The sequence below is a fragment of the Mus musculus genome, chromosome 9, assembly GCF_000001635.26.
Source record: "Mus musculus strain C57BL/6J chromosome 9, GRCm38.p6 C57BL/6J".
Lineage (NCBI taxonomy): Eukaryota > Metazoa > Chordata > Mammalia > Rodentia > Muridae > Mus > Mus musculus.
This window is the reverse complement of record NC_000075.6, coordinates 120,010,825-120,028,006: the sequence shown is the minus strand read 5'-3', so window position 1 is coordinate 120,028,006 and position 17,182 is coordinate 120,010,825. Positions and strand designations below refer to the sequence as shown.

Sequence of the window (17,182 nt, the reverse complement as noted above, 5' to 3'; positions counted from 1 at the left end):
GATTATGCCACCATTTCAAATTGCATTTTCTCTCTCTGCAACCATGAGTCCCTCTCCTAGCATAGCCTAGCCACTCGCACTTTATATGACTCTTTCCTGATGGTCTGTCTGTCTGTCCGTCTGTCCGTCTGTCTGACAACAATCCTAGCCCCTGTGTTAATTTCCGTTTCAGTCTCCCTTGTGTCTGTTCTCATGGCTCAGACTGTCCCCTCCTGAAGCCCCAGCCTGCCTTGGCATGCTTCACCTCTTGCTCTGCCTGCCGGGATCCCTCAGGACCTGCTGTGGCTCCTGGCAGCCGGTCTTACCCACACTGCACCACTCCTTCTTCCCAAAATAGCTTCTTGTCTCTGCATGGCTTCCAGCTACCCTCTGACTACAACCTCTCCCCAGCCATATCTCTAGTCTTCCTCCTCCCAAGTCCAGCACTGAGCCCTCTCTCTTCATGGGCCAGGCTGGAGATCACCACCCCTCAGATTCTCCCGCGGGCAGGGGACACCAGCTCAGTCCTCTCTCTGACTTCCAGCTCTGAGTGTGACTCACAGGCTCCTCCTGGAGACCTGCCATCTCCTGTTGAAAGCCATTGTTCCCCACCGCTGCTGTCCTGCCTGTTCGTTCCCCAAGCCAGGCTAATAAAGGGGGCCTTGATTTTCCCTCTCCTCAACAGCGTCATACAGTCTTTTTCTTTTGGGTCTGTGTGCTGGTTAGAGTTCATGTCAACTTGACACAAGCTAGAGTCCCTGCCCTGATGACCTTCAAAGATGAACTCTGAGATGGAAGAGCAAATGAAGCGAGTTCATGGTGCCTCACTGTACCGCCCTGTGGCTCATCACCAGGAATGCTTTGTTGCTGCTTTGAGACCAGTTCACCGCATATGCATGATTGCAAGCATGTTCCTGCAGCTGGCCGTGTCTAATTCTTGTCAGATACAAAGGCAACCCTGTACACCCATGTTCAGTTTCTGCCTGCCTTTCGATCTCCTGGACCCATTGGGTGCTGGACTGACGTGTTGGCTCTTTCTTCTACCCCCCTAGAAGAGCTGGAGCACAGCTCAGTTGGTACAGTACATGCCTGCCACGGACAAATCTCCGAGTTCCATTCCCAGCACTGAGTTACCCAACTGTGTTGGTAAGTGTCTAGCATTCAAGAGTTTGAAGAAGGAGGATCACAAATTTCAGGTCACAATCAGATTGATCCATGGGCATATCCATGGGACATTTTTGATAGCTAATTAGTGTAGGGGAGCTCTAGCCCACTGTGGGTAGCGCCATCCCAAGCAAGACAAGTGGGCCTGGGCCAGGGAACTAGCTTACCAGCCCTGCCTGAGTTCCTGCCCAGTTCCCTCAGTGATAGGCTGTGGTGTTTATCACAGCAACAGAAGGCAAGCCAGAACAGTCGTCCAAGTCTCTCCATCCATCCAACAGAATACCCTAGGTATAAAAACACCGTGGGGACCGGTGAGGTGGCTCAGCAGCTGAAGGTGTTCGCAGCCAAGCCTGACCACACTCCCAGGTGGAAGGAGACAACCAACTTCATGGTGCTTTCTTCTGACCTCCACGGAGGTCCCGTGTCACAAGCCGTGGCCACCACACAATAAAAATAAATAAATAAATGTGATCCTTAAAACTTAAAAAGAAGGAAGAAAGGAAGAAAAAAGAAAGAGGGCTGGAGAGATGGCTCAGCATTTAAGAGCACTGACTGCACTTCCAGAGGTCCTGAGTTCAATTCCCAGCAACCACATGGTGGCTCACCACCATCTGTAACGACATCCAATCCCCTCTTCTGGTGTGTCTGAAGACAGCTACAATGTACTCATAGATACATAAAATAAGTAATTTAAAAATAAGAAAGAGAGAGAGAGTCCTACAAAGTCACACAGCTGGCAGGTGTCACAGGTAGCATTCAAAGGGAGGCAGTATGTCTCCTGATCAGGGGCCTTAATCCACTGGGCCTACTCTCCAAGGACTTCCTCTGTATAGTGGAGGCAAGCTGGGAAACCCCTTCTGCTCAATTCTGTTATGAACAGACCCTGCCTAGAAGAGGGGCTGGCTGCCAGAGATGGGGCGCCGGAGCATCAGACTCATGAGCCAGCTAGGAGATAGTGGTGGCACACGCCTTTAATCCTAGCACTCAGAAGGCAGAGGCTGGCAGAGGTCTGAGTTTGAGGCCAGCTTGGTCTACAGAATGAGTTCCAGGACAGCCAGGGCTATAAAGATACTCCAGGGGTGGAGGGGGTGGGGCACATGTGACACCAAAAAGAACAAAACAGAGCCTCGCAACAACCCTCTTAGATCCATCTGAATGTTGGGATTGCTGGATAGTAACTTAAATGTATCTGACAGCTTGTTTCCAGAGAGGTGTGTGGGGAGAGCCCTTCATCCCTATAATGAAGATGGAAGCCTGGGATTTCTCACAGGAGCTAGCACACTTGACACTGGGAAAGCCAGCCTGCCTGTGTGTTTTCCCACTCTGATTGCTTTTGGGGGAAGGGGGGGGGGGGCGACGGGATCTCACTACGCAGCCCTGGCTGGCCTGTAGATCAGACTGGATTCAAACTCACAGAGAACCACTGTCTCTGCCTCCCATGTGCTGGGAGTAGAGGTGTGCACCACCATACCCCACTTAATTAGATCTTTTTTCAGAAACAGTTTTCTGTTTGAAGACCACAGGACAACGGCAGAGGTTGGTTCTCTCTGTCCACCAGGTGGGTCCCTGGGGATTGAACTCAGGTCATCAGCCTTGGTGGCCAGTGCCTTCAGCAGCTGAGCCATCACCCCACCCCACGCTATGTTTTTCTTATAAAGAGTGGGCAGTTTAATAACACACACTACATGGTCAGCACTCTCCACAGCCATTTTCATGTGATAATTCATTCAGTGCTCAAAGTCACCCAGGGAGGCCTTCGCTGCTGGTTGTAGATGTTCCTGCTTCCTCTGGGACACCCTGTGAGAGGGAGGCTCTGCCACTTCTGTCCCTGCCAGGGACAACCAGGATTCTGGAGCAGAGGATGAGGACAGGGGGGTAGGGCATCCAAGATGCACCTCCCAGGCCCAAGCTGACAGCAGGATGGTATTGACACCATGGACAAGGTTCACAACGCACCTGTCATCACCCCTGGCATCTGAAGGCACATGTAATTCAGAAGGAAGACCGGACACTCACACCCAGGGAGGAGCCTGGTTTCCCACCTGTTGCCTGTGCCCTGGGCTACTCGATGTCTGACCCTACCCGCCCTTGGGGGTTGGAGGTGAGGTGGTGCAGAGTCAATGACAGACTCCAGAACAGGTGAGAAAGGCTGCAGCAAGCTCTCTCTATGCTGCTCTAAGCTCCTTTAATACCCTCCACCCATGCCCCATTGGTACCAAGAAAGCGTCTCTCCTAAACAGCAGAACCTGATTGGCTGGCATTGTCTGCACCAGCAGACAACTATCTCTCAGGCAGTCCTCAATTAGGTCCTCCTGCAGGAGATGCTTTTGTGGCTCTGCGGCCCGCAGGGTTTACATAAAGGCGGTGCCATTCCTGCTACACCCACCTGGGACAAAAGCCACTTCCGTATTTTCTGTGGCATCTCTCCACACCAGCCTTAGCGCCAAGTAAGTGACGAAGCCTGCCAGGTCCCCCGGGGCTCCGTGTGACTGAGGAAGAGACAGGTGCACAGTCTGTCACTCCATCTGTGACCACGAAGATGATGACTCCAGGGTCAGAAATAACTCCACAGTCAGTTACCATGTGTAGGTCCTCCCAGCCATTCCCAGAGAGTCTGGGCCGTGAGTCAGAGGGAAGAGTCTAGAAGGAGCCATGGACCCAGATCACTGGGCTGGGACACCATGCATTCAGCCTTCAGATCTTTTGATAAATTAAGGGCCTGTTCCTTCAGAAATCTCGCTCACCCCCAAGTTTACTTCCCTCATAGCTTCAAAGACCTGGACTGTGGAGCTAGGGTAAGAATAGACGGGAGACAAGGCCAGCTTTGTTTTTGCACGGAGAGAAACAGAGGTTGAGCCTTTTACATGAAGGTGACTCTGGTAGTGAGAAGCCTGGTCCTGCACTCAGGGAGATGCTGGGCTTTGGGCTCGGTGGACCATGTGTGGTAACAATAGCTCAGCATAGAGAGAGAGGGCCTGCGGGATGAGAGGACAGGGTCACCCACACGTCAAGTGTCCCCCTATTCATCTCCTCAAAATAACCTAGATGTCTCCATCCAGGACTGAGTCACCCACCCCAGTCCTCCGGGCAGACTTGGGTTGAATGGGACTCCTCCTCCACCCTAGCCCTCCCTAGCCCAGAGGAATTGTAACTGATTCCCCAGGATGGAAAAGTGACTTCCACGAGCCCTAAAAATAACCGGACCACTTAATACTCCGAACATAGCCTCTCCCCCGCCCCCACCCTCACCCACCCCTAGCCGGCCAGATAAAGGCAGCTGCCTGGTTGGCAGAGAACGGAGACCTAGAGCCAAGGTAGAGAGAGGCAGGGGACCCAGGAACAGAACAGAACTGACAACAAAGAATCCCGGCAGAGCGACAGACCCCAAGGCTAGACACCCAAAAGCACCCAGACACCAGCCAGACCCTTGGTGAGTACCCTCCCCTCTTGTGTTATAGGCTAGGCTACCGCTCTACTCCGTGGCCCTCTGGACCTTGCAGCGTGGGTGTCAGGAGGGAGTCTAGCGGTAGCGGGGAAGGTGTGGAGAGGATGTGGTACAGGTGTACAGGCCCTCAGCGAGGAAAGCCACCAGGACTTATCTCTAGAAGGTAGCAAGTGTTTGTATGTGGTCAGAAGTTGCTGTGGCTACCTCAGGCGGGCCCAAGAAACAGATTCATTCTGATCTAGTATCATCGAGAGGTAGTTTCACTTGGTAGCCGGGAGCTTTGTGTTGTTTTTAATTTTTAAATTACAGTTTTGTTTATTTTGTGTGCATGTGAGTGGGTCCATGTGTCGTGGTGAAAGTGTAGGGGTCAGAGTACATTGTTTCTCTTTGACCATGTGTATGACACATGATAAAAACAGGACTGGAAATAACAGGTCCTCAGAAATAACAGGACGTACCTGTACCACTGGCCCATCATTCTGGCCTGGAGTTCTGATTGTTTTCTGTTTTGTTTGAGACAGGATTTCTCAGTGTAGCCCTGGCTGTCCTGGAACTCGATTCGTAGACCAGGCTGGCCTCGAACTCAGAGATCCACCTGCCTCTGCCTCCAGAGTGCTGGGATTAAAGGTGTACGCCATCACCGCCAAGCAGAAGTTTTGATTTTTCAGATGCAGCTATGAGCCCGGGACATAGCTCAGCTGGTTATGTGCTTGCATAGCATGCACAAAGCCCTGGGTCCACCAAATAAAACCAGAAAAGATGCTGCATGTTTGTAATCTGTGTCAGGAGGGTCTGAGGTCCAAGGTCATCCTCAACTACTCGCTAAGTCCGAGGCCAACCTGAACTGGGTGAGACTCTGTCTGAAAAAGAGATAAAAATGCTGAAGGCCAGAGACCCAGGACAGCCAGAGCCAAACCATGGCCCAGGGCAAGCCCAGTCCCCAGCTATTGCTGGTCACGGTCTTAGCATAACCGGCCCCAGCAAGCAATGTTGTGCCCAGGCTAGCCTGTGAGTAACTTCCCTCCTGAGGCAGCTTTGGTAGAATGACTTTGTCCCATGGGGACATCCTCCAGCTAAGCCTGGGGTGACTCAGGATGGAGAGATCAGATCTGAATGTGCCCAATGGTAGGCATCTAGAGCAGGCTGGTGCCTAAGAGGGTCCGAGGTGGAGGTGGGTGGTCCTGACTTGCTGGCAGTGCTGAGTGACTGTCTCGGCATAGGGGACCTGCTCATGGACAGTTTTTGAAATTACTATACCCTAAACCTGCCCCCCCAAACCTGCCCTCAGAAGTCTCAGGCCAGATGAGAGTGGAGCCGGGAAGCCTGAAAGCCTGCCGCAGCCTTTTCTGAGACCTCAGCTGAGCCTCCATGGGCAGCCCCTGTCCCCTTGCTGGGTTTCTGTATCCCCTAACAACAGGCCATTAGATTCTTTGGCCTCTGTGACCCTAGCAAGGATTCTGGGGATCCCTGGGAGTCTGAGCTGGGGACAGCTGGCAGTCTGTATAGGAAATCTTCCCAGGCCACTCTCATGGTGACTAGATAGAGCAGAAGTGGGGACAGGCATGGGTTTGTGTGTGGTCTCCTACACAGAGCTCAGAGACAAGAGGGACCACCCTGAGGTTTTGCTTGGGGCTCCATAAGGGGATATCAGATCTTGCTTCCTCATATCCTCAGTGGAGAGGCCAGAGAGGGAGTGGGGCAAAAACTCTCCCTTCTCCTCCTTCTGAGGTAGGAGGTCAGGAGGACAAGAGGTCAGGAATATGCTCTGTCCCTTGTCACCAGCGTCCCTGCTTTGCCGCACATCCTCGGATGCCTTTGGGCAATTGGTATCTGCAGGTTGGCCTACAGGGCAAATACCTTGGTACTTCACAGGAAGCAGAAGTCAGTGTCTTCCAGAAGCCCAAAGTATGGAAAGGGCATGGGCACACCAGGTCTCCCTGGCTGAGTTGGAACCTCTTTCTGAGTGCTATGATGTCTGCCGAGGCCTGGACCTCAGCTATATTTAGTGCTAAGTGCAGGGCGGAGCAGTGGATTGGGGTAGCAGGAGGGGGCACATATTTTACATTCTTTTTCTAATGGCCTCTGGGGACTGTCATAACACCTGTCGCAAGACAGATAGGACATATATGAAACAGAGCAGAAGACGGCTGGAGGAGTGTGAGGCCTCTGAGGTGTGTGGAGAGTTAGGGAGAGGCATGCCTTGCTGGAAGCTGGGGCAGGATATAGATTCTGGCTCGAAGTCCTCCCTGCCCTAGAGACTTTCCAAGCTATGCTTGCTGGTACACAACTGGGGAGGGCATTCTGTGAGCCAGGGCAGGCCTCTCATGTCCAGAGCTGCTTAGGCAGAAATGACCTTAATCCCACAACGTTCTATCACACACACATACCCTGGATACATCACCTTCCAATTCTCCTAGAGATGCAGGACTGGAGGGGTTCGGGCTCATGGCAAATAACAAAGCCCAGCACACCCAATCCTACAATTTCCTGGGAGTCAGGCCTTCAGTAAGGTCTAGGGACTGGAAGTCAGCACAGCCTATATATAACTCATTCTGCAAGATCTGACCCGAAACTCAAGCTTCTTATCCTTAATTGCAGAGAGCTGTGGGAAAAAGAAAACTTAGGACTGGCAAGGTGACTCAGCTGGGACAATGCTTGCCTAGAATGCACGAAGCCCGAGTCCAATTCCCAGCATGTGCACTGGTGGCACATTCCAGAAATCTCACACTTGCAAGGTGGAGGCAGGGGGAAGTTCAAGGTCACCCTCAGTTTGAGAACAACCGGGGTTATTTGAAACCCTGTCTATATGTAAAATGAAAACCCTGACCTGGAATTCAAACATTGGCTCTGCCCAAACATGAGCAATTCCCCCTTCTTGGGCCTCTACTTTGCCAGCAAGGACCCAGGGGCCTGGGAAAGGTTGGAGAGAGCCAAGAAGTGGAGGTTAGAGAAAGGTTTCTAGTAAACATGCTAAGCGCGCCCTCTGGTGGTGTACATGGGAATTTCACCACTATAGGAAATGAGTCTTCATTTAATTTAGGTTTTTGCCAAGACAGCAACTCTTCAGCGCCCTCACTACTTGGGAGTCTGCTGAGTATAAATTTTGGTTGTTTGGTTGGTTGGTTTTGGTTTTTGGTTTTTGGAGACAGGGTTTCTCTGTGCAGTCCTGGCTGTCCTGGAACTCACTCTGTAGACCAGGCTGGCCTCGAACTCAGAAATCTGCCTGCCTCTGCCTCCCAAGTACTGGGATTAAAAGCATGCGCCACCACTGCCTGGCAGAATAAATGATTGTGACAGAGGGAGACGTAGGTGATTCATCCAGCTTTCCTACTGGATATTTGGATCCCTCCAGGGGCTGGAAGGAGTCTCCAGGCTAGCTGTGCCCTGCTTGATCCCACTGATCCAGGTGAAACTAGGAAGCAGGGACTCATACTGATGAATGGATGGACTATCATACTCCAGCCCCAGAGTGAGCCCCAGGCTAGAGATCCAGAGATGTGGGAGCCCCTTAGTAGTGGCCACACAGTCCCGAGCCTTTCTCGTGCTAGTTAACCCAGGAACTGCTCCTCACTTAACTCAGGTTCTCCCCTTCTTCCCAGAAGGATGGCTGATGCCCAGATGCAGGTAGCTCCTACACCAACCATCCAAATGAGGACAGAAGAGGACCTGTCCCTCCCTCATCCCTCAGCCCCAGAGGGTCTGCCGCCACCACCCCCCAAAGAAACCTTCTCCAAGTTCCAGCAGCAGCGGCAAGCCAGTGAGCTCCGGCGTCTCTACAAACACATCCACCCTGAGCTTCGGAAGAACCTCGAGGAGGCTGTGGCTGAGGACCTGGCGGAGGTCCTCGGTTCGGAGGAGCCCACTGAGGGCGATGTTCAGTGTATGCGCTGGATCTTTGAGAACTGGCGGCTAGATGCCATTGGCGATCACGAGAGGCCGGCTGCCAGGGAACCTGTGTCAGGTGGCAACGTCCAGGCCACCTCTCGAAAGTTTGAGGAAGGCTCCTTTACCAACAGCTCAGATCAGGAGCCGGAGGGACTCCGGCCATCAGGGGGTGATGTCCAAGCTGCCAGACAGATGTTTGAGACCAAGCCACTGGATGCGCTGAGAGGCCAGGAGGAGGCAACACAGACAACCATGAGGGAACCTGCAGCCACTGGAGATGTACAGGGAACCAGAAAGCTCTTTGAGACTAGGCCCCTGGACCGACTGGGCTCCCGCCCCTCTATCCAGGAGCAGAGTCCTTTAGAGCTGCGCTCAGAGATTCAGGAGCTGAAGGGCGATGTGAAGAAGACGGTGAAGCTGTTTCAGACGGAACCTCTATGCGCCATCCAGGATGCCGAGGGCACCATCCACGAAGTCAAGGCTGCCTGTCGGGAGGAGATTCAAAGCAATGCAGTGAGGTCTGCTCGCTGGCTCTTTGAGACCCGACCTCTGGATGCCTTCAACCAGGACCCCAGCCAGGTGCGGGTGATTCGGGGGATCTCCCTTGAGGAGGGAGCCCTGCCGGATGTCAGTGCAACTCGTTGGATCTTTGAGACGCAGCCTTTGGATGCCATTCGTGAGATCGAGGTGGACGAGAAGGACTTCCAGCCATCTCCGGATCTCATCCCTCCTGGCCCAGATGTTCAGCATCAGCGACATCTGTTTGAAACCTGTTCCCTGGACACTCTGAAGGGTGAAAGAGAAACAGAGGCAGAGGTGCCACCCAAGGAGGAGGTGATTCCTGGCGATGTCCGCTCTACACTCTGGCTATTTGAAACAAAACCCCTGGATGCTTTCAGAGACCAGGTCCAAGTGGGTCACCTGCAACGGGTGGGTCACCAGGAGGGTGAGGGGCTTGTGACAGAGTGTCTACCCAGTAATGGTACTTCGGTGTTGCCTCTGTCTCAGGGTGTCCCCCAGAATGATGGGTTGAAAGGGGATGTGAAAACCTTCAAGAATCTTTTTGAGACCCTTCCCTTAGACAGCATTGGGCAGGGTGAGCCTTCAGCCTATGGGAACATAAACAGAGGACAAAACACTGATTCTGCCGAGCAGTCCCAGGGTTCTGACGCCCCGGTATATGCTATGCAGGACAGCAGGGGACAGCTTCATGCCCTGACTTCTGTCAGCAGAGAGCAGGTAGTTGGAGGTGATGTTCAGGGCTACAAGTGGATGTTTGAGACACAGCCCCTGGACACGCTGGGTAGAAGCCCCAGTACCATCGATGTGGTACGAGGTATCACTCGGCAGGAAGTGGTGGCTGGGGATGTCGGCACCACTCGGTGGCTCTTTGAGACGCAGCCATTGGAGATGATCCACCAACAAGAGCAACAGAAACCAGAGGAGGAAGAGGGGAAGGGTCCAGGAGGCCCCCCCCCTGAGCTCCCCAAAAAGGGTGATGTACAGACTATCCGTTGGCTGTTTGAGACCTACCCTATGAGCGAGTTGGCAGAGAAGCGAGAATCTGAGGTCACAGACCCCGTGAGCAAGGCTGAGACACAGTCCTGCACCTGGATGTTTGGGCCCCAATCTCTGAACCCAGCAGAAGGCTCTGGGGAGCAGCACCTGCAAACCAGCCAGGTTCCGGCTGGAGACAGGCAGACAGACAGACATGTCTTTGAGACTGAATCTCTGCCAGCCTCAAACCAATCCAGTGGGAGAAAGCCTGTAAGGTACTGCAGCCGGGTGGAGATTCCTTCCGGGCAGGTATCTCGGCAGAAAGAGGTTTTCCAGGCCCTGGAGGCGGGCAAGAAGGAGGTCCCGGAGACCACAATCAACCTGGGGTCCATCCCCACAGGCTCTGTGCATAAATTCACCTGGCTCTTTGAAAACTGTCCCATGGGCTCCCTGGCAGCTGAGAGCATCAGAGGGGACAACCTCCAGGAAGAACAGCCAAAAGGCTCTGCAGGCCATGGGACACCAGAGAGGCAGGAGACAGCAGCCGAGAGAACCCTTCGGACTTTGCATGCCACCCCCGGCATCCTGCACCATGGAGGCATCCTCATGGAGGCCCGAGGGCCAGGGGAGCTCTGTCTTGCCAAGTATGTGCTCCCAAGCCCAGGGCAGGGGCGCCCCTACATACGGAAGGAGGAGCTGGTGTGTGGTGAGCTTCCCAGGATCGTCCGTCAAGTGCTGCGCCGGACAGACGTGGACCAGCAGGGACTGCTGGTTCAGGAGGACACAGCTGGGCAGCTCCAGCTCCACCCACTCACGCTGCCAGGGCCTGGTGACCCTGGGAATATTGAAGACATGGACCCTGAGCTCCAGCAGCTGCTGGCCTGTGGCCTGGGAGTCTCTGTGTCAAAGACGGGGCTGGTGATGCAAGAGACAGGACAGGGCCTAGTGGCACTGACTGCCTACTCCCTCCAGCCCCAGCTTACCAGCAGGGCCCCTGAAAGAAGCAGTGTGCAGCTGCTGGCCAGCTGCATAGACAAAGGAGACCTGCACAGCCTTCACAGTTTGCGGTGGGAGCCGCCAACAGACCCAAGTTCTGGACCTGCTACTGAGGAGTCCCAGAGGGTCCCCCAAACTGAGAGCATCATACATGTTACCCCATTAGACTCCACCATGGAGATGGGGCAGCTGAGAATCTCAGGATCCACACCCTGCCCACCTCCATCTCGGGCAGCTGGAAAAGTGGTCCTTCCAAATGGGAAACCTGTAGCCCAAGCTCCATTGCAGGAAGCAAGGAAGAAAACGGATATCAGCCATGCTGGGCAGAAAGGGAAGGCAGCCTCAGGAAGACCAGAAGGAACCATTGCTTCCCCTCTAGGGTCTGGGGCTCCAGATCTCCAGGAAGCCATGCAGAATCTGCGTTTGGCAACCGCTGAGGCCCAAAGCCTGCACCAGCAGGTTCTGAGCAGGCATCCACAGGGCTCTGACCCTGTAGCCACCTCCATGCCTGTCCAAGATGTTCTGCAAGCATCCACTCCTGCCACTGGGGTTACTCAAGGCAGCATCAGGCCTGTGGCTGGAAGTGAAGCCAGGATCCCAGCATTCCCCAGAAAGGTCAGTGGGGACAACAAAGCAGTCCCCAGAGGGCTGCCTAGGGGGTGGGTGACCATACAGGATGGCATCTACGCTGCTCACCCTGTGAGAACCTCTGACCCACATGGGGCTATCCAGCCTTCTGAAAAAGAGCCCCATCTGAGGCACAGCCCACCCCAGGCAGACCAAGGTCAGAGTCCCAGGCCGGGGTATCGTGAGCCTGGGGGTCATACACAAAGGGCTTGGGAACCTCTGGGGAAAGTGATGCCCCAAATCTCGCTTGAGTGCCTCCGGGCAGCAGACACCTCCCTGAAGACTGCCCCTCTAACTCACCACACCCTGACATCTAAACCAGCAGGTGCCAGCCTGCACTCCCATAATGCCTCTGTTCCTCCCCCTCCTACTCTCCCAGCTGCTGTGACAGAAGATCCTGACCACCCAACTCAAGGCCACCACCAGGAGGACTCCATCCAGCAGGCCCCGGAGCCCCTGCAGGAACCCCTTCTTCATATTCACAACAGACCTTCTGGCCAGAAAACCCCTGAAGGGTCAGAGACAAAACCCTCCAAAGCGGAATCCACCATGCTTCCAAGAAAGAAACCCCCAGTGCCTCCCAAACCTGCACATCTAAGCCAAATCCACCCACCTCAGAGGCTGCCCAAGCCCTTAGCAGGCTCTGCCAGAGCCTCAGAAGCAGGACAAGACCATAAGCCAGGTGAGCCAGGTATAGCCAACCCAGGGTCAGACAAAGCTCCCACAATAGCAGGCCAGGACTGCCTGCCTCTGGCTGAAAGCTCCAAGGGCCAGAAGCAACCTGCTCATCAGCGTCCACTCAGCTCTATGGCTTCCAGGCCTAGCAGGGGTCAGATAACCAGCAGCAACAGCCAGAGCCCCGAGTCTCCTAAGTTGAACGTTCTCAACAATGACTCCAGCCCACCACAAAAGCACAATAGCTCCCCCCAAAAGCAGGGGACCCCTGAGAGTCCACAGGGCAGCCATCAGGAGCTCCAGGGCCTCCTGAGCCAAGTGCAAACCCTGGAGAAGGAAGCATCTCGCAGCGTGGATGTGCAGGCCCTGCGGAAGCTCTTCGAGGGCGTACCCCAGCTGGGAGGGGGAGTCCCTCAGGCTCCCACTGCCCCCCACATGACTGAGGCCTCCATGGAGCAGGCCTTTGGGGAACTGACTCGGGTGAGTACAGAGGTTGCCCAGCTGAAAGAACAGACCCTAGCCAGGCTGCTGGACATCGAAGAAGCAGTGCACAAGGCTCTTAGCTCCATGTCTAGCCTCCAGTCTGAGGCTCCCACAAGCAGCCATCCACAGGGAACTACAAAAGATCCCAGTGTGAACAAGGTCTCAGTCAGTAGCAGAGCCATACAGACAAGCTCCAGCCAGGTCAGAGATCCACCCCTCGTCAAAACCCAAGAAAAGGCCGAGAGCCATCCTGAGGACAAGATGAGAAATCACGCAGAGGCCAGAGGCCAGGCAGCAGTGAACGTCCTGCCCTCCAGGAGGCTGGAGACACTGAGAGGAGCCGAGCCTGGCCTCCTACAAGTCTCTCCTCCCTGCACAGGATCCTCCTCTCCAACTTTCATCTCAGTCCAATCAGCTACAAAGAAGCTTCCGGAAGCTTCTAGCCCTCAGGGAAGCCATTATATCTCAGGGAAAAATACACACCTAGGTCAGGACATAGGTCAAGCCCTGCTCTACCAGAGAGATATCCAGGATCAGGCTGGGACAAAGGAGATGTGCATCGAGGGCGCTGTGCTCACAGGGCAGCCAAAGAATGTTCTGGAATTCCAGACTGGGTCAACTACCTCCAAGTCCTATGGAGCCATGAGAACAGTGACCGAGCAGTATGAGGAGATGGACCAATTTGGGAATACAGTCCTCACTTCCTCCACCACCATCACCCAGCACGCAGACCCACTGACGGACCCCAGACCCCAGCTCTGCCTGCACACTTCTCCCATGCTAAGGCAGTTACTCCACAGCCCCTCCAGGCTCAACAGTGACCTGGCAGAAGCTGAGATAACATGGACTCCCTGTAACAACTTCCACCCGGCTGCCCAGTGAGCCCCTCTGTCTCCCACCAGTCTTGGGTACCTCTCCCAGAGCTCCCCCAGGACTGAGTCATGGGCCTACCTCCAGCACATGTGGAACAAGGACCAAGAAAAAAACGTGGCCTTCAGAGAGCTCACGAGGGCTGTTTGCCTTGTTAGTTCTTGGAAAAGAGGCAAGAAACATAAAGCAGCCATCCACAGGAAAGCCGGATGGGAGGGACAGGACCTGACAGGTGCTTGTGGAGAACTAGCCCACACTAGCCCAGCTCACACTCACACATGTGAGCCTGCACCTCATTGCCTAGAGCTGGAGGGTCACCCTGCACTGTGTCCCTCCATAGCCAGCCTTTTTCTTTGGTTATGGAATCTGGCTGCCTTAATCCCTGGTGAGGACCCGGGGCTGAGCAAACTGGACATGACACTGCTCTCTGTTTGAGATTGGACTAAAGGCTCCAGAAAAACCCGGGTGCCTGCCTCTTCATCGCCAGTGGTCCAAAGGGCGCAGAGAGCGCACTAGCAGTCAATAGTGTTCCGAGAAGCTGAATACACGACCCTTCCTGACCCCATCACCCCCACTCTGCACCCCGAATGGGAAAAAATGACCCAAAAATAAACCCAAAAGAGATTCCCTATTTTGTGTGTCCGACTGTGTATGTGCTGCCCCAGAGTCTGCATTCCCAGGGAATGCAGTCATGATCACCAGGTGTCTGCCTTGACTGGGGCAATACAAAGGCTAAAGCTTCAGCATTCCCCAACAGTACGTCAGAAAACAGAAAGGCCCCGCCCACTTCCCTGCTCTGGGTTATTTGTGTACACACATCCACCATACTTTATCTACACACTCAGATACACATACCACACATACATATGCACACCACAGGCATACACACGCCATATGCCGCTCTAATACATATGTATACACACGCAGATGTGTACCACAGGCATCAACTCGCCACAGACCTACACGCTGCTGCCCCCTCATCTCTGCCTCCCTCCTGATGTTCTTAGATGCCATTCCAGGGCAAATTCCTAAAATCCTGGCCCAGAATGGGACAGCCACCCCGTACCTCGAGGCAAAAGGGGTGGGAGCATTCCCACTAGAATTCCCATGCCCAGAGTGGCCCAGCCATTTCTTGTTCACAGAGGGTAGGTACTGTGTGCCAAGCAGGGGGTGTTCTTAGGGAGGGAGCGATCAGATCCTGGCTAGAAAATGCAATGATTTTAGTGAAAACCATTCTCCCTCTCTCTCAGAAACCACTGAACCTTCTATGCCAGGTCCGTTGTAGGTCACAGGGATGACAGCAAGATCCCGTGGGGTGCTGTCTGAGGAGACTGACTTTTAACATGAGGAGGAGAGACAAGAAAGATGACATCAGAAAGAGGGTGAGTGCCTAACTTTCCACTCAGAAGGCATGAGTCATGAATCATGGCAGTGTGACCATGACAAAGAATAGCCTCAGAGAGGTGGCAGGGGCGGACCTCCTTAAGGAAGAAACATCTGACATCTGAATGTCAAGAGAACAGAACTCAGGGTGAGTGGTGTGCGCATTTCGGAGGAGGAGTCAGGAGGCTCACAGTCACTGTTAGCAACTAGTAAGTTTGAGGGCCAGCCTGGGCTGCATTAGACTGTCTCAAAAGAAAGGGTGTGAGAGCCAGGTATGCTGGTGCACCTCTTTAATTCCAGCACTAAGGAGGCAGAGGCAACAGGTCTCTGCGAGTTCAAGGGCAGCCTGGTCTACAAAGCAAATTTTAGGTTAGCCAGGGCTACATAAGGAGACACTGCCTAAAACAAAAGTGTGGAAGTGAGTATACACTCAGTGGCACCTTGTTCACCTAACATGCAAGCTCCTAGTAAGTCAATTCTCAATACCACAAAAGATAAAACACCTGTACCAGGTAACTGCATGTTCCCCCACCTTGTCTCTCTCCTACACCTTCCACAGGCTCTCACTTGACCACTGGGCCCAGCAACTTAACACACAGGAGTGTTCTCTTCAACGTCCTCATCTGTCAATGGGTGTGATGGTGGAACAACCCTGTGAACACTGTGAATTAACAAGTGTTAATAAAGCCGGGCGTGGTGGCACACGCCTTTAATCCCAGCACTTGAGAGGCAGAGGCAGGCAGATTTCTGAGTTCGAGGCCAGCCTGGTCTACAAAGTGAGTTCCAGGACAGCCAAGGCTACACAGAGAAACCCTGTCACGAAAAAAAAAAAAAAAAAAAAGTTGGCTGGCATTCATTCTTAGTACTGCAATTTAGGAGAGAGTTTTGTTTTCTAAAGTTTGAGACACGGTCTTGAAACTTAGCCTGAAGATCAAGCTAGCCCCGATTTTGTAATCTCCTGCCCCTCACCCATCTGTACTGCGGATTACAAGTGTGTACCACCCGGCCCAGTAGCTTTGTTTTCTTATTTTATTCGGTTTTGAGGATCTTGTATCAAACTGACTGGCCTCAAAATTGCTCTGTGGCTGAAGATGATCTTCAGCCCCTGATTTTGCCTCTATCTCTCAAGGTTTGGAATCCGTGGGCATGTGACCACAGCCTTCTGGAATATTTTTTAATATCTCCTTCCTCACCTGCAGGGGGCGTGTGCCCGGTGTTGTTCATCTAGTCAAACGAGCACACAAATGAACGAAACGATTGAGTCAATCTGTGGATTCACGCTACTGGCATTCAATAGCGCTTCGTGCCAGGATCTGTACAGGGTGCTAAAAATAGAGATGAACAAGGCAGAATTCATTCTTGACCTCACAGGACTGACAGAGACAAATATATAAGCAGATTAGGTCATTTTACACAGAAAACTGTGTGTGAAAAACAAGGTCAGTCCGCAAGGGCAAGCTGAGTTTGGGTGGTCTAGGATGCGTTGCTGCAGAGCAACCGGAGCAGAAGGGGCGGGTGAGCGCTGCTGCAGAGCGGCGGGTGCAGAAGGCCCCGCCCCGCCCCGCCCCGCCCCGCTCACACCTGCAGCCGCACCTGCCTTCGCACCTGCCCAGGCCCCGCCCCTCTCCACACGCGCAGAGCGCGCAGCGCTCAGACCCCGCCCCCGGTGCCGACGGGGCGTGTTCCCACGGCCGTCGTCAAGGTGACGGTGACGTCGCGGGCTGTAGAGTTCGGAACGTTCAGGCGGTGGCTGGTTGCCAGGAAACGCCCGGCAGGCGTGCTGCCAGGGCTGGCTCTGCGAGCAGACGCCGGGCGCCAGGACGCGCCGTCCCGGCCAGCCCTCGCGCGGAGCCTCCCTCCCAGATTCCAAACGGATGCCGGTTCCGGGGCTCACCCGGGAGGGCGCCTGGTCCCTCGATGCTCTGTCCTTGCCAGCGTCTGGAATTCGTCCTCTGCTTCCCGCTTTCATCTGTCTCTGCCTCCCCAGTATGATGCTCTATATCAAAGCAAGCAAAATGTTAAGGGCCTTTACTAGCCAGATAGCTCTGCTGATAAAGGCGCCTATGGTGCAAGCTTGGCAACCTGAGTCCGACCCAGAATGCAGGTAAAAGTGGAGAGCAGAGAATCTACAAAGTTATCCGGTGACCTCCACACATAGCAAGCGACATCCTCACCTAC

The 17,182-nt window shown here is 53.9% G+C and overlaps 1 protein-coding gene and 1 long non-coding RNA gene across 5 annotated transcripts in view; one reads left to right on the top strand and one right to left on the bottom strand.

Annotated features, from left to right (window-relative positions):
• The first annotated feature begins 4,408 nt into the window (after positions 1–4,408).
• On the top strand, positions 4,409–14,252 carry Xirp1 (xin actin-binding repeat containing 1). 3 transcript variants are annotated; one of them, NM_011724.3, is made up of 3 exons: positions 4,409–4,573; positions 8,188–11,581; positions 11,973–14,252. In NM_011724.3, the coding sequence occupies exons 2-3, from the start codon at positions 8,192–8,194 to the stop codon at positions 11,979–11,981; spliced, it is 3,399 nt and encodes a 1,132-aa protein (NP_035854.3). In that variant the 5' UTR covers positions 4,409–4,573; positions 8,188–8,191; the 3' UTR covers positions 11,982–14,252. The 3 variants fall into 3 exon arrangements, with proteins under 3 accessions (NP_035854.3, XP_030100108.1, XP_030100109.1); XM_030244248.1 differs by having other exon boundaries at positions 4,414–4,573; positions 8,188–14,252; XM_030244249.1 differs by having other exon boundaries at positions 4,422–4,573; positions 8,191–14,252.
• Positions 14,253–15,856: 1,604 nt separating this feature from the next.
• Gm33800 overlaps positions 15,857–17,182 on the bottom strand; it is a 28,306-nt gene continuing 26,980 nt past the window's right edge. Inside the window, exons 3-4 of one of the 2 annotated variants that reach the window (XR_871355.3) lie at positions 16,899–17,000; positions 15,857–16,329 (exon numbers count right to left, since the gene is read on the bottom strand). This is a non-coding gene — a long non-coding RNA (predicted gene, 33800). Of the gene's footprint in view, positions 16,330–16,546; positions 17,001–17,182 lie in introns of those variants that run through there. The other variant, XR_379997.3, reaches the window with a different exon arrangement.

Coding starts and splice junctions, on each gene's coding strand:
- Xirp1 (XM_030244248.1), top strand. CDS start 8,192: ATGGCTGATGCCCAGATGCAGGTAGCTCCTACACCAACCATCCAAATG.